Source organism: Ovis aries, chromosome 17 (assembly GCF_016772045.2).
Source record: "Ovis aries strain OAR_USU_Benz2616 breed Rambouillet chromosome 17, ARS-UI_Ramb_v3.0, whole genome shotgun sequence".
Classification (NCBI taxonomy): Eukaryota; Metazoa; Chordata; class Mammalia; order Artiodactyla; family Bovidae; genus Ovis; species Ovis aries.
Genome location: NC_056070.1, coordinates 71,473,133 through 71,500,580, shown reverse-complemented (window position 1 = coordinate 71,500,580; position 27,448 = coordinate 71,473,133). Strand labels below are relative to the sequence as shown.

At 63.3% G+C, this 27,448-nt stretch overlaps 2 protein-coding genes across 2 annotated transcripts; one reads left to right on the top strand and one right to left on the bottom strand.

Moving 5' to 3' along the window:
- GGT5 (gamma-glutamyltransferase 5) lies at positions 1–9,064 on the top strand. The gene is made up of 12 exons (XM_027956847.2): positions 1–437; positions 2,837–2,967; positions 3,225–3,320; positions 3,910–4,105; positions 4,706–4,863; positions 5,330–5,476; positions 6,163–6,299; positions 6,573–6,763; positions 7,176–7,282; positions 7,436–7,554; positions 7,651–7,761; positions 8,628–9,064. Exons 1-12 carry the CDS (start codon positions 265–267, stop codon positions 8,772–8,774), a joined length of 1,713 nt encoding a protein of 570 aa, XP_027812648.1. The 5' UTR covers positions 1–264; the 3' UTR covers positions 8,775–9,064.
- Positions 9,065–18,534: 9,470 nt separating this feature from the next.
- SUSD2 (sushi domain containing 2) lies at positions 18,535–26,184 on the bottom strand. The gene is made up of 16 exons (XM_027956845.3): positions 26,155–26,184; positions 25,669–25,758; positions 23,792–23,999; positions 23,465–23,616; positions 22,867–23,034; positions 22,260–22,434; positions 21,906–22,107; positions 21,610–21,695; positions 21,262–21,530; positions 21,045–21,188; positions 20,791–20,949; positions 20,245–20,493; positions 19,861–20,133; positions 19,550–19,726; positions 19,255–19,357; positions 18,535–19,120 (listed from the first exon to the last, which is right to left on the bottom strand). Exons 2-16 carry the CDS (start codon positions 25,742–25,744, stop codon positions 19,096–19,098), a joined length of 2,466 nt encoding a protein of 821 aa, XP_027812646.2. The 5' UTR covers positions 25,745–25,758; positions 26,155–26,184; the 3' UTR covers positions 18,535–19,095.
- Between the last annotated feature and the right edge of the window lie 1,264 nt (positions 26,185–27,448).

The window sequence follows — 27,448 nt, the reverse complement described above, 5'->3', positions numbered from 1 at the left end:
GCACACACCCGCTGTCCGCCTGGCGGCCTGCTGCTCATCTGGAAACCTCTGTCTGTCCACCCATCCGACTCCGTCTGTCTCATCCTCCTCCATCCCGCCGTCTGGCTGTCCGCCCGTTTGTCTGTCTGTGGCCCCCGTCTGGTGGCCCACCTGTCCTGTCACCCGTCTGCTCACCTCGTCCGCTCCGCCGCCCGCCTCCCTGTGCACCTCCCTGTCGGCCGGCTGCGTGCCCACCTGCCTGCCCTCCCCCCGGGCCACAGAGCCATGGCCCAGGGCCGCGGGGCCGCACTCAGCCTGGCTCTGCTGGGGCTGGCGCTGGCGCTGGCCATCATCGTGCCTGCCGTGGTCGTCTCTCGGCACCGCGTCCACTGCGGCCCCCAGGCCTTTGCCCACGCCGCAGTCGCTGCGGACTCCAAAACCTGCTCAGACATTGGGCGGTGAGTAAGAGGTGGGTGGGAGCTGGGTGGGCCTTGGCACTGGCCCCTCCCGGAGACTGTGTGACTAGCAGCAAGAGTGTGGAGAAGACACGTGTGTGTGTGTGTGTGCTGGCGTGTGGGGGCCGCACGGGTATGAGGGAAGCGGCCCCAGGGCCCTTGCACAGACCCGGTGGCAGGTGTGCATGGGGGCAGACGGTCCAGGGTAGCCACCGTCCAGGCAGAGCGGAGGCGGCGTGTGAGACTGGTCGGAACCGCAGGCCTGGGAGGCCCAGAGGGGACACTGCTGCAGTGTTGCTGGTCTGGCCCTCGCTGCCCCCGATGACAGGCCCGGCGCCTTCAGGGAGGCCCTGACCGTTTCCGAGGCTGGGTCTTCCCCCGGACGTGGGTGAGGGGGGCGCGGGCTCTGTATGTGAGGCCTGCCCGCCAGGGCCCACTCAGTGATGCCTGAGAGCAGGCTCCCTGTCCTGGCCCTGGGGAGCCCGCCCCCGGTGGCACGGTGTCCCCCACAGCCTCCCCTCTGCGTGTCAGGCCTCGGAGCCAGGCCAGCGGCTGGCAGAGTGACTGATGCTCGCTGGGCGGGGCGAGGGGGCCGTGGAGCGGGGCCCCAGCCGGTGTTTCCTGACCAGCCAGACCTTCTTCCAGGAAGCCCAGCCCATGCAGGCTTCCCACCAGGACACCCCCCCTGGCCCCTGCTCCCCTACCCAGCTGGGGCTGCGGGAGCCTGGGCTAGCACTCGCCTCCCTGCCGGTTCCATCTGCTTCCTGGAATGTCTGCCTCAAGGGCCATGATCAGGATCAGAAGCGCTTTGTGATCAGAAAGGGACAGTCCTGGACCAAGGGGCACGGTGGCCGAGCCGCTGCCACCAGGCACTGCTGGGCAGAGGGCGCCCACGCCCCCTGCGTCCCAGGTCACCCCTCTTCCCAGCTCTCCCCCTCTTTCTGTTTATTCTTTCCCCGCTTTGTCTGTGTCTGGCCCTGCCCCCTCCTGTCCTGGGCCCTCCCTCAAGGCTCCCTCAAGGGTGACAGGGACAAGTCGGAGGGTTGGCTACTTGGTCTCTGGAGGGGGCTCCCAGGGGCCGGGAGGGGAATGACCCCCCCGGAAGTGCTGCCCCCCCCCGAACCCATATTTGCAAAGACGCAAACAAGTTGGGCCCCGCTGGCTCAGCCGTGAAGAGCCGCCTGCCGCACAGAAGACCCGGGTGCGAGCCCTGGCTGGGGAGACCCCCCGGAGGAGGAAATGGCAACCCACTCCAATAGTCTTGCCTGGAAAATCCCAAGGACAGAGGAGCCTGGAGGGCTACAGTCCGTGGGGTCACAAAGAGTCGGACACGACTGAGCGACTGAACGGAACCAAGTCGGGGGGCCTTCCCTGGTGGTCCAGTGGCGAAGACTGCTTCCCGTGCAGGGGTCAGGGTTCGATCCCTAGTCAGGAAACTAGATCCCACAGGCTGCAACTAAGAGGCCACATGGCAGAACTGAACAGCGTCCTGAGCGTGCTGCAGCTAAGACCCAGCTCATAAATACATGTTTAAAAAAAAAGCTTCAGCCTCAGAACCACTGATGAGGACGCGGCCCCCAGGGGTGGGGGGCTGCTATCACAGGCCTCTGAGGGGAGGCCCAGGCTCACCGTGTGCCCCCAAGTCTTTGCAGAGGGTTAAGGGTTGGGGGTCTGCGCTCTGCAGCCGCCACTGCCGAGGAAGCGGATGTGGTTTCCTTCCCAACTGTTTTCTGTCCTTGTCAAGCTGACTCCACATCCTGCTGTTCTCAGAAGTCAGAGAGATGGGAGGGAGCCCGGAGCTGCCCCAGCTGCTGTGGGACAGGGGCGACTCCTCCAGGACCCTCCCCTTCTCCCCTCACCACATCTCCCTCCTTCCACCCTGTGAGCACTGGGTCCTCTGGGAGACCCTCTAGGGAGACCTGAGGGTCGGCAGTGACTCCTAAGCTCTGTGACCACTTGGAAATGCCATGCAGGGTCCCCAGGGGAGGCTTCATTGTTCCACTTCATGTCTGAGGAATCTAGGGAGGATGGGGTCTTCCCAGGGTCCCCACCCTCCACCCAGGAGCCCAGGCTGCTGAGAGGGGCGGAGGGGGCAGGCCCAGCCGCTGGGAGGACCAGGGAGGACAGCCGCAGGAGCGCTTTGTAAACTGAGAAGCACCTTGTATGTGGCCAGGGGCAGTGTAAAGGATGTCGCAATTTGCAACCTGTAGAGTGCAGTGAGTCTTCGAGCCGCTGGACCTCAGGGGGCAGTCTGGTGTGGTCTCTGAACTAACCTGGGGTGTGATGGCAGCTGGCAGGCCACCCAGCTGTGCCCACACCCCAGTGAAGGCTGGCAGAGCAAGCCCGGAGGGGCAGGCAGGGGCTGAGGAGCCTGGCTGCTTACCCAGCGCCCGGTCCCCCAGAGCCATCCTCCTGCAGCGCGGCTCGCCTGTGGACGCCGCCATCGCGGCTCTGGTCTGCACCGGGGTCGTCCACCCCCAGAGCATGGGCCTCGGTGGAGGGGTCATCTTCACGATCTACAACGCCACCACGGGTGAGTCCTCTCGGGACCCCCGTGGGGAGGATGGGCCCGGTCCCAGGCGCTAACAGGGAGGTGCTTGAAAAGCACAAGAGGGCGTGGCCAACCGGCCTGTCCGACACGCCCCTTGCTGGGTCTCGCCACGCCCACCCTGCTGAGACCGTGGCGTTAGCGCAGAGGCCCAGAGCCCGGCCCGGGCTGTCGTGGTGTGCAGTGAGGCCTGGCAGCCTCCGGGGCGCCCCTGACACCCCGCACGTTCTGCCCAACCCCAGGAAAGGTGGAAGTCATCAACGCCAGGGAGACGGTGCCCTCCAGCCCCATCCCGGCTCTGCTGGACCAGTGCGAGCAGGCCCAGCCTCTGGGCATAGGTGAGACCTTGGAGGGCCACCTCGCCCCACCCCGCCAGGCCACTGGGTTAGAACCTCCCACCCCGAAGGGACAGTGCACCTCTTGGACCGGGAGACACCCTGGCACTGGGGGGCGGCAGCTGGGGATGGGAGCCCCCATGGAGGTTCTAACCCCCAGGCTGGGGCTGTTTTCCTGGGGGAGGGCTCTCTGAGTTGGGAGGGGTGATCCAAGCAGTGACCGCTTCAAAGGCCCCGGAGGGTTCGGTGGAGATGGGTTGGTGGACTGGGAATGGTGGACTGGAGTCTGTGGACTGGGCTGGTGGGCGGGGCCGGTGGACTGGGGTGGGTGGCCTGGGCTGGTGCACTGGGTTGGGGCCAGTTTTCCTGAGCCCCAGGGACCTGGTCATGGACTTTGTGCAGAAGTCCATGGGGCTCAAGGGGGTTCAAGTGGAGAGGAATGTACTTCCACGTGGGCTGCAGAAGGCTCGCTCGGACTTTCTGCCGTGGCTAGGAGGGGGCCAGGCGGCCAGGAGTGGGCTGATGGAGAGCCCCTGGGGCCGAGGGCACAGGTGGCCCCGGGGGCAGGGGCTTGACACCCTGTGCCGTGCAGGCGCCCAGTGGATCGGGGTGCCCGGGGAGCTCCGCGGCTATGCTGAGGCCCACCGCCGCCACGGCCGCCTGCCCTGGGAGCAGCTGTTCACGCCCACCATCGCGCTGCTCCGGGGGGGCTTCCGCGTGCCCAACATCCTCGCCAGCTTCCTGCACAGCCCGTTCCTGCGCCCCTCCCTTACAGAGTCATCCCTGAGGTGAGCGCTGATGGAGGCCCAGGGCCCCTCCTCAGCCCCTTCTCCAGCTAGAGGGTCTACCCTGGAGGCGGGGTGGGGTGGGGGCCTTGGATGATTAGCGCGTCCTGGTCTCAGCTCACAGACTTCTGCCTCCACGTGGTAGCACCTCATCGGAGGGCTCCGGCCAGAGGGAGTTTCTGCCCACGTGATGGGGCTTCCGGGGCACAGATCTGGGCTCTGCACACCGCCTCTGTCCTCCTACTCACTGTCTTGTCCTCTCCCCCACCCCTCCACTCTCCCTTCCCTCCTTCCCCTCTGCCCGTCCCACCCTAACACTCTGGGCCCACCCAGGCTGCCCACTGACCAGTCCTCCAGGAGGGCAGGATCTCAGGCCCTGGGTGGATGCAGGCCTGGCAGGGGGTGTGGCCTCCCAGGGACCCGGTGATGAGATGTGAAGGGTGTCAGCCCCACCCAGTCCTGGAGAACCTGCCCCACCCCCACCCCACCCCCGTGTCCACCGAAGCCCCACAGGACCGTGGACCAGGACTGCCTCCCGTAGGGTCGGAAGTGTGGCCACCCTCCAGGATCCGGCCCGCCCTGAGGCCGCCCCCCACCCCCTAGACAGCTCTTCTTCAATGGGACAGAACCCTTGAGGTCTCAGGACCCCCTGCCGTGGCCCATGCTGGCCGCCACCCTGGAGACCGTGGCTACAGAAGGTGCGGAGGCCCTCTACACAGGGCGGCTGGGCCAGCTGCTGCTGGAGGACATCGCCAAGGAAGGTCAGCGTGCGAGGTCCCACTGCCCTGCCCGGCCAGAGAAAGAGGGCTCTGGGCGCCAGGGCTGAGGGAGGGCCAGCGGCTCCCAGGCTCCAAGAGGCCGTTCCTTAATCCTGCCTGCTGCTGGGCTCAGGGACCCTGCGGTCAACACCCCTGAGGCACAGAGCCCCGTGGATTTTGGGCTCGACACGGGCGCTATCAGTGGTCACGGGGGGCTCCTCGCCTGGAGCTGGGCCCCCTCAGAGGCTAGTGCGCCTCCCCCATCTTCCCCTGCTTGCTTCCCACCCTGCCCACCTCCGGTCTGTCCACCCATCCACCAGCCCCGAGCCACTGCCCGCAGACCCAGCATCGCCACCCCGCCCCAGGGTCTGGAAGGCTAGGGGAGCCCCGCTGTGTTACCCGGGGCCCCTGGCTGACACTGTGCCTCCGTTTCCCTGTCTGAACACGGAGTCGTCCCCGCCTCACCCAGGTAGCCGGCTGACCCTGCAGGACTTGGCATCCTTCCAGCCTGAGGTGGCAGATGCCCTGGCCATGCCCCTGGGGGACTATACACTGTACTCGCCGCCGCCGCCTGCTGGGGGCGCCATTCTCAGCTTCGTCCTCAACGTGCTCAAAGGTGAGGCCCCGCCCCCCAGGAGTCCGCGGCCCAGAGCAGGCCTAGGGGCAGCTAGGGCTCTGCAGGGGCGGCTGCCGTCATCTTTCTGCAGAGCGCCCCCACCCACCCTGCGGGACACCGACCCGGGGCAGAGGAGCAGATGGTGAGCTGCCTGGGTGTGCACCAGGCCTGAGGCCCAGCCTAGAGCAGCCTGCAGGGTGGTGGGGTGGCCCAGCCATGTCCAGGGCCCGGGCTGTCCGATGCTGACTATGTTCTCCGGGGCTGCCGTTAACAAATGATCACTAATCACCAAAACCTGCTGGCTTAGACCACAGGAAATTGATGCTCTGCTAGTTCTGGAGGCCAGAAATTCAGAATCAAGGTGTCCACAGGGCCACCTTCCCTCCAGGGCCGGTTGGCGGGGGGAGCATTTGTTTTCTGCCTCTTGTAGCTTCTGGTGGCTGTGTCGGGTCAGCATCTGTGACCACAGGGCCTCCCCATCCTGTGTGTCTATTTTACGCGGATGTCTTACATTTAGCGCCCACGGGATAACCCGCTCCTCTCAAGAGCCTTCACTTACTGACACGATCACCGCAGAAGGGGACACTCTTCCGTGGGGGGCAGTACTCACAGGTCCTGGGGATTAGGACACAGAGTCGGACCCACTGCATCGCATGACCCCCACCCGCGCCCACCTCCTCCCCCAGGGTTCAACTTTTCCGCCGAGTCCGTGGCCGGGCTGGAGGGAAGAGTGAACTTGTACCATCACCTCGTGGAGACACTCAAGTTCGCTGGGGGGCAGAGGTGGCGGCTGTGGGACCCTCGAAGCCACCCAGAAGTCCAGGTGAGGTGTCCTGGGCTGGTGGGCAGCCCCGTCCCCGCCCCAGGGCTCAGGGTCAGGCCAGTGAGCCCCCTGCCCACAAACCCCAAGTGCCTGGCAGGTGAGGCCAGAGGGACGTGAACACGGTTGGCTCTGGAACGGGAGGGCCTGGTAGTGGCCCGAGCAAGGACGGTGCGGTCGGTCTGGGGACAGCAGGAAGCCGGGAGGGCTGTGGGGGCACCCTCAGGGGACCCTCCTGGCAGCTCACGGACCCCCTCACCTGTCCGCCCTCCCTAGAACACCTCCCAGGACCTGCTGGGGGAGGCCCTGGCCCAGCACATCCGCCAGCAGATGGACGCCCGGGGTGACCACCCGCTCGACCACTACAGCCTGGCCGGGGCGTGGACCCACAGGATGGGCACGGCCCACGTGTCCGTGCTGGGCGAGGACGGCAGCGCTGTGGCCGCCACCAGCACCATCAACACGCCGTGCGTGGGGCCCGGGGCGGGCGGGCCGGCCGCACTGGGTTCCCTGGGCCGGGGGCCCCGCCCCCACTTGCTGTGTCCGCGGGGTAGGTGGGGGGTGGTACCTCTCCTCCTGTCAAAGGGGTCCTGCGCCCGGGCATCTCTGGCTGAAGGCGGCTCACCCGGTGTCTCTTGAGCGCCGACGGGAAGGCGCCTCACACCAGAAGGATGGGGCGGACGGGGCCTGGGGCGGGGCCAGGAGGCTCTGGGGCGGGGCCAGGAGGCTCTGGGGGCGGGGCCAGGAGGCTCTGGGGGCGGGGCCAGGGAGGGGAGCGCGGTCCCAGCGTGCTGGGGGCGGCGGTGAAGCGAGGGGCCCCTGGACGGCTGTGTGAGTCAGGACCCCACAGCCGGCGCCCACCCCCGCCTCCGTCTGCAGCTTTGGAGCCATGGTGTACTCACCACGCACGGGCATCCTTCTCAACAACGAGCTTCTGGACCTGTGCTGGCGGCACTCACAGGGCTCCAGAGCCACCCCCGAGCCCGGTGAGCACAGGGCGCCCCCAGCGCCGGGTGAGGGAAGGCGGGCCGGTCTGGCGTCAGGGGATCGTGCACTGGGAGACGGAGACGGAGACAGAGCGGGCGGCACCGGGGGGCGGGCTGGGGAGCAGGGTGCCCTGACTGCTGCCCGGCCCCCAGTCCCAGGTGAGCGGCCCCCGTCGTCCATGGTCCCCTCCATCTTGGTCAGCGCAGCCCGGGGGACGAAGCTCGTGATCGGCGGGGCCGGCGGGGAGCTCATTATCTCTGCGGTGGCCCAGGTGGGTCGCTGGGCGGCCCTGGCGTCCCCGGAGGGGTTGGGGAGGGTGGCTGGTACCCGCCCTGCCTCCCTCGCTGCGTCCTCCTCGTCCCTGCAGGCCATCATGAACAAGCTCTGGCTGGGCTTTGACCTGCAAGCCGCCATCAAGGCCCCCATCCTGCACGTGGACAGCAAGGGCCAGGTGGAGTTCGAGCCCAGCTTCAGCCAGGTGAGGCAGACGCCTCCGTGCCCGCCTTCAGAGCCTGGGGGCGGGGGCCTCAGCTCCTGTATGCCTTGGGCCAGGTCTCCACGCATCTCCAGGGTCTCTGTGAAGGGTCACAGACGGGGAAGCATGGGGACCAGACTGCCAGGCAGGGCACTTGGCCCTTCAGACACCAATACCTGGGCCCTGATGCACATTCTCAGACCTGAGCCTTGAGGGCTGTGCTCAGAGCGCCTCACTCGCAAGGACCACTGGGGCCTGGGGCGTGTGGGGACGTCCAAGGGGACGCGTGGGTCTTCAGAAGCCTCCAGCGACCCCTCCACCAGCAGGGCCCTGGGGAGTCTGCAAGCCACATCCCTGGCATCTGGGAGCCCCGTGTTCTCCTGTGGGTGCTGCGAGAGTGGGTCCCAAGCTGCCGACAGCATGGCAGGAGGACCATGCCTCCTGACGTTGAGCTGGGCTCTTCTTAAGCATGGAGGACCTGGGGCCCCAAAGGGCCCAGGCTCTGCCTTCTAGAGGCTTTGCTTTCCAGACCCTCAGAACCGAGTCCCCCACGGCCACCTACCTTCTCCACTGAAGCCCTGGACTCCTCTGGGGTCGCACTGAGTCCTTAGCCCAGGACAGAAGTGAGGCTGCGTCTTGGGTCCTTCCAGACAGGGCCACGGACTCTGTCGTCCTCCCTGGAGCTGGGCCTCTGCTCTGGGGCCTGTGGAGTGGGGGCCACCGACTCCACGTCCTGCAGACGAGGCTGTGTCCAGCACCTCCCTGTCCTTACCCAGACCTGCGCCCCCACTCCTGTCCGGGGTGGGGTCCTCAGCTCCCTGCTTGGGCCCCGTCCCCTCTGTGACCGGCCGGCCTCCTCTCCCCTCCAGGAGGTTCAGAAGGGGCTCCAGGACCGGGGCCAAGAGCAGAGCAAGAGGCCCTTCTTCCTGAACGTGGTCCAGGCCGTTTCCCAGGACGGGGCCTGTGTGCATGCTGTGGCGGACCCACGGAAGGGCGGGGAGCCCTCGGGCTACTGAAAGGCTGCTCCCTCCTGATTCCGGGTCCCACTCTGCGCACGCCCGGCCAGCCTGGCCCAGAGGACCTAGCCCTCCGGCAGGAATCTGGGCCCCTGGGCTGGACGGTTGGCCTGCGGCTGCAAAGAGGTGGACAGCCCAGCAGATGGACCGCTGTGGGGGCCGAGCCCGCCCCACCAGAGCCCTGGCCCTGGCCACTCCAGGCCTCACCCACGACTGCGCTCCTGCCCCCTGGAAGCCCCGCTCCCCTCCTGTGTGCCCCCCAGTCCGAGATTAAAGAATAGCTTGCACCATGCCTGACTCAGGGTCTAGGTGGAGAGGGCCACGAACAGAGCTGACAGTCTTCCACACGCACCACAGGGCCAGGGGAACCACAGCCGGGCTGGCGCTCATCCACGGCGCCCCTGGACACTTGCTAAGGCTCCATGCATGGCCGCCTGGACTACTGGCCGGTGGGGAGGGCTGGGATGTGGCCTGGGGCCACCTGGCCCTGGCTCCTGGGAGCCTGTGGCCCAGGCCCGTCCCGGAGCTTGTCCTCTGTTCCAGGCAAAGGCTGGAAGATGAGACACCTAAGCCCTCCCCAGCCCGCATCTCCAACCTGCTCTCACCCTTGGGGGGAGTCATACTTTGAGGGGCTGTGCCCACACTGTAGGGTGCAGAGCAGCGTCCCTGGCCTCCCCCAGCTAAACGAGCCCTCTGCCCCGGCCAGCCTCCCCCAGCTAAACGAGCCCTCTGCCCCGGCCAGTCATCAGTCATTGTCGATTGAGAGCCACTGCTCTGGACCCAGGGGCCCGCGGCCACTGGGGACGGCTCTGCCAGCTGCCAGGCGGGCTGGCCTTCCTGGGGGAGGGCGCTTGGTGGGCTGACCTGGGGGGAGGTCCTGCCCACACCCTGATTCCTGGGAGCATTGCCGACTCTGGTCTCAGCCCAAACATCCCCCAGAGGTGTACCTCCGCATGGCTGGAGTCTGGCCGCTCGGGCCAGGGGAGGGCTTTGGCTCCTGTGCCCAGGGGGACAGAACGCAGCAGACTGAGGAACTCAGACACGCTGCTCACCTGCCTGCAGGGCCTCCCAGTGGCACCCACGTTCATCGCTGTGTCCCTGGATGCAGACGCACCCCTGCCCCCGCTGGGGGCTCAGTTACCCCCTGTGAGCTGGTGGGTTCCCTCTCTGCCCAGGCTCTAGCCCAGTTTTCTGGAACATCAGACTCACATGCCCACCCACCCACCTGCCTCCCACCTCCTGAGCACCTGGACCCTCAGGAACCTACCTCAGACTCAACACGCCAAACCAGAAGCCAGCTCTGAGGCAGCCACACATTCTCCAGTGGCCTCCTTTCCCCACTCGGAGACGGTCACCCAGGCCTCCCCCTCCATCTGCGTGGCCTGGCCTTGGTTCCATCTTTATCCCTCTCTCTGCCTCCTGGCCGCTGCCACCATCTCAGTCCACTCCCCACTCAAGACAGCCGTGACCCTTCAAATGCATACCTCATCCTGCGAGGAGGCCACACGGGGGTCCTCCTTGGCCTCCAGCGCCCCTGGAGGAAACCCCGTCCCCACGCCCTGCTCATCCCACCCTGCGAGACTTGCTGGCCCCTACCCACGTCTCTCGTGGACCACAAGCCACGCCAACCAGGCACGTTCCCAGCCCAGTTGGCGACTCTTACAGCTTCTGTAAACATCTCGTTAAACAGAGGCAACCAAAGCCAAGACTGCAGTATTGTCAAAACAACATTCACGTGTATACAGATCAGTCCCCACCGAGCAGAGTGAGAGGTGAAACAATCTGCCTGTCGGTGCAAGAGATGTGGGTTTGATTAGGAAGGTCCCCTGGAGTAGGAAATGGCAACCCACTCAGGTATTATTCTTGCCTGGGAAATCCCATGGACAGAGGACCCTGGCGGGCCACAGTGCAGGGGGTTGCAAAGAGTACATGGTTGAGCACGCATGCACGCAGGGCTCAGAGGAAAATTCACTGTCCTAGTTACATTAAAATAATCAAAGCATCTCATGTAAGACGTTAGTAAAAGAACAATCAGAACAGTAGGGAAAGCAAGAGGAAGACTTTAGGAGCAACTGAAGCAGAAATTGAGAATTTGCAGTCGGCTCTTGCAAAAGACATACAGCTGTCGGCTAGCCAATCAGTAAAAATCAAGGAAGAAAAAAAAAAAAAAATCAAGGAAGAGTAAATACACAAAGAATGAAATGAGAATGGGGAAATAACGTAAGCTATGGAGGAAGTTAAAAGTCCTAGGAAAGATGACTCATTTCAATAAAAATAAATTTGGAAAGTTGACGAAATAACCTTTCTAGGATAAATAGGATTCCGGTACTTAACACAAAACATCTCTGTTTATCAGAAACTCAGATTTAATTGGGCAGGCTTACAGGTCCCAGGAGGAGCAAAGATCTAGGTGGGTCAAGGATCACACAGAAAAGCTGAGAACGTTGCAGGAACAGTGGCCTACCTCAAACGCCCTTCTGGAAAGTTCCCCAGTGTCCTGCCATTAGGACCAGAGGCTTCTCCTGCCAATTGTGTTCAGGAAACTCAACACAAAGTCCTCAAAAAAAAAAAAAAAAAAAAACTCGCAAGGAGACTCCAAGCAACACATTCAAAAGGACAGCATGTCCCCAGCGGGCCCAACAGCAGGTCGGCCGGGAATGTCTGTGAGGGCCTGGACTCCCCTCTCAGCAGAGGAGAAAAACCAGAGCCATCTCCACGGAGAGGCGTCTGACAGAAGCAAACGCTCCTCCTGGATTAAGAAAAAAACAACCCACAGACCTGACACCCCAAACACTGCAAGGGACACATGGGTACTCGCATCCCATGAGTACCTGTCCCAAACAACAATAACATCTGCTGGACACTGACCACGGGCCGGAGCCACGCTATCGCTTTCCATGTATGAATCCGTGTAATCCTCCCGAGTGGAAGGGAGCCATGATGACCCCCATCTCACAAAGAGACAGCGCGCGCTCAGTCATATCGACTCTGTGCCCCCCCTGGTCTGCAGCCCGCCAGGCTCTGCTGTCCGTGGGATTCTCCAGGCAAGAACACTGGAGTGGGTTGCCGTTTCCTTCTCCAGGAGATCTTCCCGACCCAGGGATCGCACCCGAGCCTCCTGCATCTCCTGAAACTGGCGGGCGGATTCTTTCTCCGAGCCACCTGGGAGGCCCACGTCGAGGATCCTGAAGTCCCAAAGCTCCTAGGGTCCTGGAGCGTAAGTGCCAGAGGTGGAAACCTGGGAGGCAGGCCGAGTAAAGCAGTCTGGACCCCCTCCCTCACACCACATACAGAAATTAATTTGGGATGAACCTTAGGCCTAAATGGTAAATCTAAAATAGTTGCAGGGGTTGGGGGGTGATAGACCTCAAGAGGAGGGGGATACATATAGAAACTTCTCATGGCTGATTCACGCTGTTGTAGAGCAGAAGCCGACACAAAGTTGTAACCCAATTAACCTCCAGTGAGAAAGAAAAAGTCATAAAATAATTGCCTCAGCAACTGGTCCAGCATCACTGATTATAAAGACCTTCACTTTCTCGATACATTGTATCAGTGCTTTTGTGAAGCAGACAAGAACTCCAGTGAAGCAAGCCATCAGACTTTAAAACACACTGTAAACGCAGCTAGAAGAGCATGGGAAGAAACCTCAAATCCGTCAGCCACCAAGTCCACAAAGAAACGCAAATATATATGGGACTTTTGTCTCTGCTAAAAGAGCACTTCAGAGCAGTAGGGAAAAGATGAATTGTTAACCATCAGTACGAGAGCAAGCAGGTAGCCATCTGAGAGAGTAAAGCAGGGCCCCTGCTCTTTTTATTTAACTCCAGTAGGACCAAGATTTAAGAATAAACCCATTTAAAAATGCAACTGGAAAGAAAAGGAAAAAAAACCCAAAAGTAAAATTTTTCATTAGAAATGAAACTACCCTACCCCCTCCCAAAAAAAACACCATACAGATATTGTAAGAAAATGAGAGGATGTTCTATCTATGATCTTTGAGTAGGGAAGTCCTTTATTGGGCATGACGTAAAATCAGGGAGCCATGTCGTTGTTGTTGTTTTAAAAAGGATGCTGGGGAGACGGGGATGGACATGTACACCCTGTTCTATTTGAGATGGATGACCAGGAAGGACTATTGTGCTGCACACGGGACTCTGCTCCATACCATGTGGCAGCCTGGATGGGAGGGACCCTGGGGGCAGAATGCTTGTATGTGTGCGTGTGTGTGTGGCTGAGTCCCTTCACTGCTCACCTGAAACTGTCACAAATAAAAAGGTTTTGTTTTCTTTTTTAAAGAAAGGGTAAACTAGGACCTCGGTTGGGACTCTGTGCTTCTAATGCAGGGGGTGGGGTTTGATCCCCGGTCAGGAAACTAAGATCCCAACACACTGAGCAGGATGGTCAAAGCTGTTTTCAAAAGAGGAAAGATCTGAACACATGGACATTTAAAACGTCAATGTGGAAAATATTTTAAAAGACCAATGACAACCTTGGGGAAAGATAGTTTCAATACATAACGTGACCTGAGCCTGCTTTCTTTAGTATTTAAATATTTAATAGCAAAGACCAAGACTCCCTTAGAAAGACCCGCAAGGACGTGACTCATGAGACTCTGGGAAGAGAGCTGCAAATGCTTACTCCAGTGTACACAGTCACTCAGCCTCACTGATAAATGTGCCAGTTAAAACAATGAGATCCCACAGAGCAAACAGCTGCAGCCCAGAGGCTTCGTCTCTGAATGCTTCCAAACGCTGATAGCAGGGGAGAAAAACAGTCTTACACAAACTTCCCCAGAACAGAGAAAATATTGCCCAACTTTTAATGAGGCCAGCAGAATCCTGAGAACAAAACTTGACAAGGACATCTCATGAAGGAAAAGTACAGGGTGATTTCATTCACTCGCAGAGGTGAAAAATTCCTAAATGATATATGAATTCACCACTATCAATTTGGGTTTATTCTGGGAATGCGTGATCGGTTGAACATTACAAAATCAAGCAATTCTGGGAACTCCCTAGCAGTCTAGTGGTTAGGACCGCCAAGGGCCTGAGTTCAATCCCTGGCCTGGGAATTAAGATCCCACAAACCCGGCAACACGGCCAAACAAACAAAAACAAACCCTCAAGCGATGCAATCCCCCGTGTTAACGGACTAACAGAACAGAGAGGAAAAAAACCACCCACCCTCTCAACAAATGCAGAAAGGCGTCTGATACTTTGCGAACTTCCATTGACGACAAAAACTCAGAGGAACTAGGCACAGAAGGAAACTTGCTGAACCTGGTAAGCGGCGGCTACGAAAGCCCACTGGAAACGCCATGCTTCACAGCGAAACCTACCAGCCTTCCTTTTGAGACTGAGGCCAACTTCTCCTGAGAAGGACACACGGCGTTTGCTGGCTTTCCCTGTTTCCTTTCCACGCGGAAAGAGAAGTCCTTGCCCAGCCAATCAGGTGAGAAAAACAGACAAAAGGTGAAAGAACAGGCAAGGAGGACACAAAACTGTCCGTACGTGCAGGTACTTAAGAGGAAAGCTGAGAGAAACCCCAGGGGGATGAGCAAGGCCGCCGGAGCCGAGGGAAGCGCGCAAAGAGCACCGCTATCTCTACGCGCCCCTCACGAACAGAAGGCATTTCTTTCTGGACTGAAACCACTTATGATCGCATTTTAAAAAACCCAAGCCTCGAAGTAAAAGAAACAGGTATTCAAGACCCCGACGCTGACCAGCGCTGCAAACTATACGGGCAGGATGTGAAGAAGTGGAAGTGAAGAGGAGTCGCTCAGTCGTGTCCGACCCTTTGCGACCCATGGACCGCAGCCCACCAGGCTCCTCCGTCCCTGGGATTCTCCAGGCAAGAGCACTGGAGTGGGTGCCATTTCCCTCTCCAAATGTGAAGAAGGCTTGAATAAACACAAGGTTATACTATGTTCACAGATGAAAAGAGTTAGGACGGTGCAGAGACCAGTTCTCCCCACATCCACCCATAAATCCGATGCAATTCTAATAAAAATCCTCTTTTTTTGGGGGGGTCTGTTTGTGGGTTTTTCTTTTGTGTGTGTAAGTTGGTGAGCTGATGTTAAAACTCATGTGGGAACACCAAGGACTAGGGCCAGCCCCGGCAGTGCTGAGTGAAAGTGGAAGTCGCTCAGTCGTGTCCGACTCTCTGTGAGCCCCCCGGACTATTCAGTCCATGGAGTTCTCCAGGCTAGAATACTGGAGTGGGTAGTCTTTCCCTTCTCCAGGGGATCTTCCCAACCCAGGGATCAAACCCAGGTCTCCCGCATTGCAGGCGGTCTTAAGGAAGAGCGTAACAGAGGACTCACACTACCTGATGTCGGGAGCAAGCCACGGTAACTGGGCGACCTGGCGCCAGCACAGCGATACGCTGGACCCTGGGACGGGACAGTCACCCGACCTCTGACAGAGGAGACACGGCAGTGCAACGCGGCCGGGACTGTGTTTCAAAAGACAGAGCCGAGCCCACCAGGTATTCACGTGAGACAGGCGTGTCCCGACCTGCCCCACACAAGGCACAGACACCACTCCAGGTGCATCTCATCACAAAATCGGACACAACAACGCCTTCATCGGAGCCGCAGAGCAGCTCGGCGACCGGGAGAGGCAAACAGGATGCAAAAAGCCCCGAGTGTAACAGAAACCGCCCCGATGAACCTACACCGAGCAGCAGCATTCTGAAGAAAGAAAACGCCGAGCGCAGCTCGCGGTCCGCCGCCTGGGGACTGAGAGGCAAGGAAATTCTCCTGTTTGACTTTTAAGATTTTTAATTGTGGTGAAATACAGGTGGGGCTTCCCTGGTGGCTCAGTGGTAAAGACTCTGCCTGCCAATGCAGGAGATACGGGTTTCCATCCCTGGGTCCGGGAAGACCCCCAGGAGGAGGAAACGGCAACCCACTTCAGTACTCCTGCCTGGAGAACCCCATGGACGGAGGAGCCTGGTGGGCTACAGCCACGGGGTCACGAAAGAGTCGGACGTGACTCAGCAAATAAACAGCAGCAGCAAGACCCACGCGACACAGAACCGACCGTCTTCACCATTTCTCAGGGTCCTGCTCAGCGGCGCTGGGCACACGCACGCGGCTGCACAAACATCACCGCCGTGCTCTCCCCAAGCTGAAGCCCTCCAGCTCTGGGGAGTCCCCTGGTGGTCTAGCGGTTAGGATTCGGCGCCTTCACTGCTGGGGCGCGGGTCGGGGAACTGGCCGGAAACAGCGGCTCCCTATTTCCTGGGAGATCTCTATTCCACCCTCTGTCTCTAGGCATTGGCCCCGGGGCCCTCATGTATGTGGTCCTTTTGTGTCTGGCTATTGCGCTCAGCACAACGGCCTCAAGGCGCGTCCACCTGCTCTGTAACAGGTGTCAGAGTTCCCTGCCTTTTCACGGCCCAGCGGTACCCCGTTGTGTACAGACACGCCGCACCCGTTCACCCGTCTATCTGCGGATGGACCCTTAAGCTGCCTCCGCCTTCTGGCTGTCGTGAATAACTCTGCCGCTGTGAACACTGGAGGGTCCGTCTGAATGATTTAAAACCTTGCGCACACAGTGTTTGTCAACACTGGTGACAAACGTCAGGTCATCTTTTCCGCATCTCTGGGCCTGGTGCCTAGTTCACAGGACCAACGGCTGCAGCGCACAGACCCAAACGGCGCCACGGCTTACTCACAGGCACGCTTATCTTTTGTTCCCAAAGCAGGACTGCATATGGTGAACAGGTCGGGGCAGGGGCCCCTTCCACAAGCTGGGCACCCAGGTTGGCATGGCTTCTAGTCCGGGGGAGCAGGGGAAAGGGCAGGTGGAGGGGTTTGCCTGGGGAGGCGTTAAGGCCCAGCCTGGAAAGTTCCCCACCCGCTTCTGCTGGCAGGCAGTGACGTGACTGCTCCAGGCACACGGGGCGCTGGGGGTTGCTGAGCCCCTACTCAAATAAATGGCTTCCGTCCTCTGCCCAGAGGCAGACTCCCCGAGGAAGCGCCGCCCGCCCCCACGGTGCAGGGCCTGGTCACCCCTTCCTCCCGAGCAGGACAGACCACGGGGACGGGGGTCTCCCAGCAAGGGCCTGGCCCGGGGCGGGCACTGGGTCACCTGGGGCTCTGTGGGAGGGAGCAGCCTGCCAAGGGGTTCCTGCCCCGACATCAGCGACAGGAGGCCCAAGGGGGAGGCTGGAGGAGTGTGAGGGCTCCTTCCTCGGAGGCTGGGGGTGTCAGGGGCCTTTGCTGCTGAGGCCCAGGCCCCCACGTGGCTCCGTGGCCTCCTCCCCTCCTCTGGCACTGGGCTCCGGGGCTGTCATCCCCTGGGGCTACAGTTTGGGGAGGACACCTCTCTGAGGCCAGGGTCCTCACCACTGATGTTTCCAGGGGCCCTGTGCCCAGCCCTGGGACCCTGCAGCCTCACACAGGCCTGGCCGCACCCCCAAACTCCCTCAGGGCCCCGGGAAAACCTCTGCCAGGTGTTGGGGCTTCCCAGGCTGGTCGGCCCCTGGCACTGGGAAAGCCTGACGTCTGCGGCCGGGGCCACAATGGATCCCTTCTCCTGCCCAAGGTGGGGGTGAGGGGGCGACTCCCAGGCCCAGAGGGACGGGGTGGGGTGGGGAGCCAGGAGGAGGCCAGTCTTCCCTCTCGGGCCTCAGCGGCTGCCCCCACATTGCTCACCCACAAGTGCCCAGCCTGGCCCTGCCAGGGAGGCGTGGGGCTCGGGCTGGTGGGAGGCCAGCCCTGCCTGACCTCATCCCCAGGGAGGAAAGTACCTGCCCAGGGGCCAAGGGGTGGGCACTCAGCCCCCCTGTCCTGAGCTGGAAGCCAGGGGTGGGTAGGTGCCCGGTGGGGTCTGGAAGGACACGCACTGACTGGGCACCACCCCCGGGACCCTCCCACCTTTGCTGTGTTCCCTCAAACACACCCCACCACACACAGCACCCTAGGGCTCCCGGCAGGGGCACCTGCTGCCCGCCCCCTCCCCGCCCGGGCCTCTCTGCCCGGGCCCCTCTGCCAAAGGCAGGGCTGAGGAGGTAGGGAGGTCAGTGCCTGCCGGACCGTGGGTAACCTGTACAACTTCCGAGACTGGCGATTCGAGGCGTCCCCCACCCCAGGTGGGCCTGCACGAGCCTTGGCCGAGGCGGTGACCACAAGCCTGCTGGGGCACCTGCCCGGCCCTCCCTGGTGGCCTGGGTCCCCGGTAGCGTCCACCTCCGCGATTCTTACCCTCTGCTGCCCCCATGTGGCCACTCTCAGCACGGCCGTGAGAAGGCTGCTGAGGGCGCCCTACCCAGGGCCCCAGGTGTCTCCAGGTTGCGCCCTGACCCTCGATCCTCTCAGGCAGAGCCACCAGCCCTGGGCAGCAGGCACCCACCTCCAACCCACAAGCCCCGGCACTTCCCCGTCTTGAGACCTCTGATGGAAACCCAGCGCCATCCTACCCAGGCCCCCCAGAGTGCCCATTCAATACCCTCACGAGAGGCCTGGGCCCTGTACACTCGCCTCTGGACAGTCCTGGGCAAAGGGCCCAGGGGCCTGGACCAGCTGGACGTGGCGCTACCACACTGCCTCTGGGGCTGGGCCAGAGCTGGGTGCCCAGTGTAGCACCTCGTGACCCTTCCGCTCCCATGACGCGGTCACCGTTCTAGATCCCACTTTACAGGCGGAGAGTCGGAGCCTGGGGACGGGCCGGTCACTCTGGGTGCCGTGCACTGCCCAGGGCGACCACTGGACTCCCAGGAACGAGGCACACCACCACAAGCATCGACACCATGGAGGGCACCAGAGCTTGTTTTCTGCCCCCATCCCAGAAGACTCAGAGTTACAAGGCTGGAGCTTAGGAGGGCTCTCTCCATGCCCAAGGCTGGACCCAGCCACAGTCTCTGGCAGCCAGCCCCCAGGGCCTGGGAATCAAGGCAGCTCGGCCCTGGGGCTCACTGCTGGGTCAGCAGGCTCACCCTGGGGGTCAGGGGCACGGGCATGGGATCTGAGGTACTGGCCTTTGCACATCAGGTACTGGGATGTCAGGGCTCGGGAGACAGGCCTCGGGATTCAACGGTACGGAGCCCCGGGCCTGGAGAACTAGGGTTTGGGGCATGCGGGGAACAGAGCCACAGGAGCTCCCCGGTTACAGTTCGGGGTTTGGGCCTTCGGTGACAGAGCAGGGCACTTGGCTTGAAAAGCTCAGGTACCAGGTGTCCGGGTTCCACGTGTCTGGCGCTAGGAACCCGAGTATTCAAGTACTGGGGTGCAGGCTCTTGGAAGTTTGGGAGGCTGCGCTTTGGCCTCAGGGAGGCTCCGTGCATCTTGTGCCACTAACCAAGCGTGCTTTGCTCAGGGTTGCGAACCCCAGACGGCCCTGCAACAGAGTTGTGGTCTAGCGCAGGCACGGTGGTCCCATGCGCGCCCCGGGGTGGGGGTGGGGGTGCGGGGGCGGGCCCAGGAGAACCGAGGAGGAGTGGACCCGGCCTGGGAGAGAGGGGTCTCACTCACGTGTTGCTCTTCCTGCGGCGTAGGAACCAGTAGCCAAGCCCAACCAGGGCCACCAGCCCCAGGCCTCCAAAGATGATGCCCAGCAGCACCGCGTAGCTCCGTCCTGGAGAGGCGGTGGGCTGTGAGTGCGCCCAGCAACCGGGTGCAGGCGTGGGCACATGCATGCGTGGGGCGGACTTGGGGCGCGGGCGCGTGGGTCGGTGGGCGGGGCTAGGCTGACTGGTGGGCGGGGTTAGGCAGTATGGGTAGGGCGAGGACTAGTGGGCGGGGCTTCTGGTGGGCGGGGTGTTCTCACCTGGTTGGCACGTGGGGGTGGGCCAGGACCAGGTGCCGTCAGCCTGGCAGGTGCTGGCCTCTGCCCCAGCCAGGCTGTAGCCGTTGTTGCAGCGGAAGCGGACGGTGGAGCCCACCAGGTACCTCTCACCCTGCTTGTGTCCGTTGGCGGGAGGGGCCAGCCAGCCACAGGACACCACTGGGGAGGGGGCCGGGCACAGACATCAGACCTGAGCTGGCCGCCCGCTGTCACCAGCCTGGCGGGCCGTGTCCCGGCGCCAGGCGCCCTCGCCCTCACCTCCCCCCCCCCCCCGCCAGCCCCGTCACCCTCACCGGGCTGCAGGCTCTGCACGCGAAGCAGGTGTTGCCTGTGGGCCACTCGCGAGGCGTTGCCCACGCTCAGGCTCCCGGTGGCCGCCACGTCGAATTTGCAGAAACTGTCGTCCCCACACAGGTCGGCTGCCGCACTCGCCTGGCTGGGGCTCGCGGAGCTTTCCTCGGGGAAGAGGGGCAGGAAAGTGGGGTCATGCTTAGGCCGTTCCTTGAAGTTTTCCACCAGGACCTTGGAGTCGTAGGTGAGCAGGGAGGAGGCGTTCTGCACGGCCCCTGGGAAGATAGCAGCAGGCCTGGCGGGTGGGAGGGTCTGGGGGCTCCCCGCACCTCCACCGAGCCCTCCCCAGGGCCGTGCCCCCTCCTCTCCTGCCTGTGGCCTCTTACAGTCAGCCCCGAACCGGAACAGCTCTCGAGAACTGGCGCTGGGCGGCAGGACCTCCCCACTGCGCAGGGTGAAGTCGTCGGCCGGGTTGTCGTTGAGCGTCCCGAGCAGGCCCCGCGTGTGGGTCAGGAACTTCTCAGGCAGCAGGACCGCCACACTCAGGAACGGCCCTTGGAGGCTGATCTCCAGGCCGGCCTCTGACGTCAGCATAACTGATACTCTGTCCCCAGCGGCTACCGACAGGAACATGCCTGGGCACGCGTGGAGGTGGGGTCAGGGTCGCCCCTGTGGGTGCTGTGCTGTGACCCCACAGCCCCAGGACGCGTGGGCTGGCTTCAGGGCCAGGAGGGCGTCCCCAGGGCCCAGCCTGCCTTGACACTCCCGCAGCCCGGGCAGCGGGTCTGAGTGCCCAGGCTCTGAAAGGAGCTCCCACACCAGGGTCCTGTAAGGGGGAGACTGGCTGTTGGCCCTCATACCCTGACTCTACCCTGCGTCCCCCTTCGCTTCCTGCTAGGACCCCCAGATGGGGCCCCCACCATCCCACTCACCCTTCAGGTCCATCCAGCGCTGCTCTGCAAAGCTGAGCACCTCCTGGTTCAGCAGCACCTGCAGGACCCCCGCACCGTCCCCCAGCCGGACCTCCACCACGTCCGAGTTGGCCTCCTGGATGGCCACCGCAGTCAGCCCCGTGCCTCGGTCCTGAGAGCCTGGGATGGTGGGTGCAACACGGGGTCCACCGGGCTCAGCTCCCCTCCCCAGGGATGACCCTGAGCCACCCAGAGCCCCCGGGGCCTGGCCTCACCCTCGGGCGCCATCCTGGTCTGGGCCCGTGCCTGCACCCGCAAGTCGGTCAGCGCGGCCTCCAGCAGCACGTACTCGCCACGTCCATTGAATGTGAAGTTGGTGCCGTCGAAAGTGACGAAGTGTGGGTCCCCGAAAGCGGAGGCTGGAAAGATCGGAAGGTGAGGTGGGTTGTCCTGACTCTGCCCTGGGCGGTGCCCGCCCGTCCCAGCACCCACCCAGGCGAGGGGGCCGGTAGCTGCGGCAGTCGCTGGAGGGCCGTCTGTTCATGTAGCGGAAGCACTCAGGTGCCCAGAGGCAGCAGTGGTAGAAGCTGATGACATCGTAGATCCAGTGGGAGAGGCCGGGCACGCGGGGCGGCACGCGGTAGGGGGGTGAGCCCCAGTCGTGGCCGCGGTCCGGGGTGCTGCCCCCGGTGGAGTCAGCCGTCAGGAGCTGTGTGCCATCCGCCGTGTAGCAGCACTGCTGGCCGGAGTCGTACTTGGGGCTGCGGGCACAGACAGGGTCAGGCCGCCCTGGGTCCGGCCCTGCCCCTCCCCGCGCCCTGCCCTCCATCTTGGGCTCACCTGGCTTGCACCGAGCGCACGCAGTGCACAGCGCCTGGGTGGTAGGTGCACACGCTGCCCTGCTCCAGGTCACAGCCGTAGTCTGTCTGCAGAGGGGCTGGCGGCTGTCACCTGCACGGGCTCAGGGCTCCACCATCCCCTACCCCTCTGGGGCCTCAGACCCCCAGCCTCACCTCCCAGGCCTCCGCCTCCCTTCCCTGTGATGCCTCGAGCACCGTGGCCCTTGCTGGTGGGGGCAGCCAGCCCTAGCCTGCCCCTCGCCCACTCCCAGTCCCTGTCTGGGGTGGGGCGCTCACGTGGAAGCGGCCGGAGTCAGCCCGGGCCTGGGCCAGGGTGCAAGGGCAGTCGGGCAGCTCCTCCAGGAACGTGGGCAGCTGGTCCTCCAGCTCCTCCCAGGCCAGGCACTGGTTTCGGGCCCAGGCCACAGGGTCCATCCGGAAGTCATCACCCAGGTGCCAGGCCAGCGCGTGCTCGTTGCTCCAGAGCGCTTGCACATCCCTGTGGGGGACACACGCACGCTCGGGGCTGCCCTCCCTGCCCCAGCCCTGGCCCCACCCCCGCCCCCGCCCCCACCCCCCCGCCCCCGCCGCCGTCCACCGTAGGGCAGCAGACAGACAGGCCCAGGGCTCGTCCTCCAGGGCGGTCCTTACTGCTCCCCTGCGCGGTGTCTGCTGTCCACAATGCGGAGGGAACCCACTTCCCATCTCTGGAAGTTCTGCGGGGCAGGTTTCGGCGTGAAGGTGAAGGAACCGGAGTTGTGGACGTTGGTAGCCAAGGGATACAGGTATAACCACGCTGCTGCCCACTCCTGCGAATACGGCTGCCCTGAGGGGCGGGGGCGGGGGAGAAGGCCTCATCAGCCCCCGGGCCTGACCCGGGACCCCCGGGGTGCAGGTGGGGGCCCCACATGCAGGCCTGCCCTGCTGGGGGAGGGGGCCAGGCCCAGGCCTGCTAGTCCTCCGGGGCTCCGACAGGATGGCGTGGGGCACATCGTCCCTATTCCCAGGACAAGCCGTGTATCCAGGAACTGCGAACGCCTGCACCTCCTCCAGCCCCGGTACCCAGGCAGCCACCCCCCACCCGCCTCCCTGTGCCGCTCCAGCCAGTTGCCCTTTCCTGCCAACACCTTCCGGCTCGAAATCCCCGGCTGGATTCCCCCCACCTGGAGTCTCCTTTCTGCCATGTCCGTGAGCTCCAGGCTCCCGGTGGGGGTCAGGGGCTCGACCCCTGCCGCGGAGGGCCCGCTGCCAGCCTCACCTGTCTCCTCATAGCCCCACAGCTCGATGGTGACGGTGTCCGAGGGCAGGGCCGAGGTGTTCCAGGTCAGGGTGAGGTTGCCCTGCGTGCCAGGAGTGCCGTAGTACTGCCAGCGGGTCTCATTCACCAGCTGGCTCTTTTCGGAGTCCGACACTTTGCTGGGGTGCACTGGGCGGAGGGCAGGGAGGTGAGGGCTGAAAGAAGGCCTGGGGCCCAGGGCGTCCGGGGAGGAGGTCCGGGGCTCCTTGAGCTGTGGGGACCTCCCAAGGCAGTCCCTCGGGGGCCACGGTGCCCTTGTAGTAGGAAAGGTCAGGGGCTGGGAGAGGAGGGGCCCTGATCTTTGCCCCCGGGCTGGCTCCTCCCCTGCCCTGGCCAGAGCCGACTCCCCCCTAGTCCTCCTCCCTCTGGGCTGGAATCCCCGCGTGGATGCCAGTGGGTGGAGAAAGGAGCCTGGGGAGCCCACACCCAGGGCAGGCCTCCAAAGTGACTGGTTCAACCAGATTATTGCCCGGGAGAGTCCCTGTGAGGGCACTGGGCCCGGGAGGGTGCGGCCCGGTGTCCTCCTCCCCCACCATCCGGCCGTCACCGTCGGGCTCACCGGAGAGCCAGGTGCCCGAGCGCGGGAAGGAGCGGCCGTTGTCCATGGAGAGCGTGAACGGGATGCGGCCGGACTCATAGAGCAGGGGAGACACGCAGTGCACTCGGCCGGAGGCGTCCACGTAGCCGCGGGTCTGGATGCTCTCCTTAAAGCTGCGAGGGGCAGAGGGGGTGGACAGGCTGGGCCGGCGGGGGCCGACCCTCTCCGAGGCTCCCAGCCTCCTCCCAGGGAACCCATCGGGCCAGTAGCCCCAGCCCTCGGTCCTGGGGCCCCACCCAGCCCACCAGGGGGTCTGGGCCCCAGCGTGCCCCCTCGGGGGCCTCCCACCTGCAGATCACACTGTCAGCGGGGTTGGACCAGTTGAGATGCTGGACCACAAAGTCCTTGCCTCCCATCATGGAGCCAGAGTAGGGTGAGATCTCCAGGCAGAAATCCCGGACATCCACGCAGCAGCTGGCCAGGCCAAAGCAGGTTGGGTGGCAGGAACATGGCCCGCTCTGGTCTCCGCAGCGCTGGGAGCAGCTCCCCTGGGCACCTGGAGGAGAGGGCGCGCAGGGCCACGTCGCACAGGGTGCCTGTTTCACTCTCCCTGGGAGCCCCTTACAGGCAGCCCCAGGAGACAGCTGGCTGGGAACAGCGCTGACCACCATGAGGAGACAGCAGAAACCCCGCAGGGCTCGGAGTCAGGGATGGCGGTTAATTCTTAGTTCGTTGGCCTGAATGACTGGCTGGAATTGGGGGAGATCTGGGGACACGTGAAATCACTCAGTCGTGCCTGACTCTTCGCAACCGCATGGACTGTATAGCCCACCAGGCTCCTCCGTCCGTGGGATTTTCCAGGCGAGAGGACTGGAGTGGGGTGCCATTTCCTTCCCCCTCCCTGCCTGGGCAGACTGACTCTCAGCAACCAAGTCGGTGTGCTTGATGGCCACGCGTGCCTGACCCCCACCTCTCCCCCCGCCCCGATGTGGGCCGGGGAGCTGCCTCCACTTCCTAAAGCATCAGTGGACCGGAGCCTGGAAAAGGACCTCCCTGGCTCACCCAGCCTGGGGTCTGGGGGTGTGGCTGCCAAGAGTCCCCTTGGAGGCCCACTAGGGGCTGGTGCCGGCTGAACTGGTCCCATCTCTCTGCTGGGCATCGCAGGCTTGCCCACCACGGGTTAAGCCCTGAAGGGAGCCCACCCCACCCTCGGGGGAGAAGGTGAGGGGTGCTCCCCTCCTTTTAGGGGACATTTCCAGCAGAGGACTCAGCCAGGCCAGGAGAGGGGAGAGGGCAGTTTGGTGGGGGGGGGGGGTGCTGTGGGGAGCCGTCCCGCTGGGGCTGGCCTGGCCACGCGGCTTGGAGGGTGGAGACCGGGGGACGCTGCAGGCCCCTGTCCCATCTGGCCCGTCCCAGCCGCCCCCACCCCCACCCCGGGGCTGGTCAAGGGCCAAGCCTGGGCCTGAGCCACCGCTGCAGCCCTGCCTCACGCAGTGCAGGGCCTGGCACTCAGGAGCGTCAATAAATATTTATTGACCGAGGTTGTGATGGCCTGAGGGGTGGAGCAGGAGGCTGAGTGAAGCTCTAAGTAAGACAAGCGGCAGGGGGATGTGGTGCTTCCTAGGATGGGAAGCTGGAGGGGGCTGGGGAATGGGTGAAAACCAGCCTGGCCTGGCCTGGCGGGGGTCAGGGGCCTGGCTCCGGAGCACAGGGCCTTTCCCAGGACTTGCTCGGGCTCAGCCCCCCTGAGAGGGACCCATGGTCCTGCCTCCAGCCGGCCAGGGGGCCCAGTGGGGCTGAGGGCTCCTCCATCAAGGCTCAGGTCTCAGTCCAAGGGCTTGGCTGCGCTCCCCCTCCCCGGCGACCTCCCTCCCGGCTGCTCCCAGCTAGCTTAGAGTAGGCATAGCCCAGAACACCCTCACCCCAATCCCGACCAGCAGCCCCTTGGCCCTGGGCTCCCCAGAATTTCTTCTTCCTCTTAGCACCCTCCAGGATGGACATGAATCTGAGCAAACTCCAGGAGACGCTGAAGGACGGGGAAGCCTGGCACGCTGCCACGCATGGGGTCGCAGAGTCAGACACGACCGAGCGACTGAACACATCAGCCCCCAGTGTGGTCACGGACCGCCAGACGGATGGACAGGAGTCCAAGCCCAGGGAGGTTCTGCGCTGGGTCTGACTGCAGCGGGCAGACAGGGGGACGGCAGGGCAGGGCGGGGGCATACCTGCTGCAGGCCGGAGGCCCGGGCCGGGGACAGTCGCCAGCAGCAGCAAGGCCCAGGGCAGCAGGGACGGCTTCATGGTGCGGCCCGCGTCTGCAGACGGCGCAGCAGGGGCCGGAGGTGGCGGGTCAAATATTCCCCAAGCCCGGCCCCGCCCCGCGCTGCCGCCCCGCCCCGCCCCGCCCCGCCCGGTCCCCTCTCAAAGTCCACAGGTGCCCGAAGCGCCCGCAGGGCTCAAGCTGCCCCGTTAGCACATTCCTGGCCCTCCGGCCCCTGACCCAGGGGAGGGGACCGGCATCCTGAAGCCGGACGTCCGGGGGCGGCCGCTCAGACCCCGGATCCCAGTCCCCACCCCCCGCCCCCAGGCCTGCTCCGCAGGGCCGCGCTCTCGCCTGGGAAGGGATGATGCTGCAGAGGGGAGAAGGCACAGTGGACCCTGCCATCCCGGGATTCCAGCCCCCGGGGGTCCTGGGGCCACGGGCCTCGAACCTCAGCTGCCCCACAGGGAGCTGGACTTCCCAGGTCCTCCCCACAGCCGGGGTGGGGTGCGGGAGCTGGCACCTTCCTGCTGGTGCCTGCCTGCAGCCTGCTGTGTAGGCGCTGGGGCACGCCCCGACTGGGCGAGGGCGGAGATACCCCCGGTGGGCGGAGGGGCGGGGCCGGGAGCCCCCGGCAGGTGAACCCTGGGGGCAGGGTGGGGGGCTGCGGCCCGGACCCTGGTCTCCTCTCTGCTCGGCTCGCTGGGCTGCTGACGGGGTTCCGGGAAGAAACGGGATTATCTGTGCTCTCCTGAAGCGCCTCTGCCCCGAGCTGGGGGCCAGATGGGAGCCGCCCAGCCCGGCCTGCCCCCGCCCTGTCACTCTGCGTTTGCATAATCTCTTCCTTGTTCCACACTTCTCTTCTGTTTATGCAGGTGTGGAAACTGAGGCCCAGACCGGGAGAGGCAGCCAGGTCCCTGGGAGAGGTGGTTTCCCGGAGCCTCCGCGGCCAGGTTAGGCGGGGAGGACCCAGGTCGGAGACTCACTCGGGCCCTGCCACCTGGGCCAGGTCTAGACAGTGGTGGCTTCTCAAGGCAACCGAAGGGGACAGGGCCCTGGACCCCTTAGGGAACTGAAGCTAGCGGGGGCCCCTGGGCTGTGAGAGGCCTCGGGGCCCTGAGGGGGTCAGCCAGCCTGGTTCCCTGGTCACTGCCCGCTCCCCCCCACTACCCCGCTGTGATCCAGAGAGCCGGCGGGGTCGGGGAGGGGGGTGTAGCCACAGCTGCTAAGCAGATGCTGGGCACGCAGAGCACTTCTGGGGCCAGCTGCCCTGGGTGTGGTCCTCCGGTCCCCAAGCCAGCCTGGGGGGCTGGTACTGGGACTTGCTCCAGGGCCCTGACCACGGCTTAGGGAGCACGGACTTGAAAAAATGCACAGCGTGAGAGTTAAGTTTTATTTGGGGCAAAATAAAAAGGCAGAGGAACCAGAGATCAAATTGCCAACATCCACTGGATCATGGAAAAGCAAGAGAGTTCCAGAAAACATCTATTTCTGCTTTATTGACTATGCCAAAGCCTTTGACTGTGTGGATCACAATAAACTGTGGAAAATTCTGAAAGAGTTGGGAATACCAGACCACCTGACTTGTGTCGAGAAATCTGTGTGCAGGTCAGGAAGCAGCAGTTAGAACTGGACATGGAACAACAGACTGGTTCCAAATAGGAAAAGGAGTACGTCAAGGCTGTATATTGTCACCCTGCTTATTTAACTTATATGCAGAGTACATCATGAGAAACGCTGGGCTG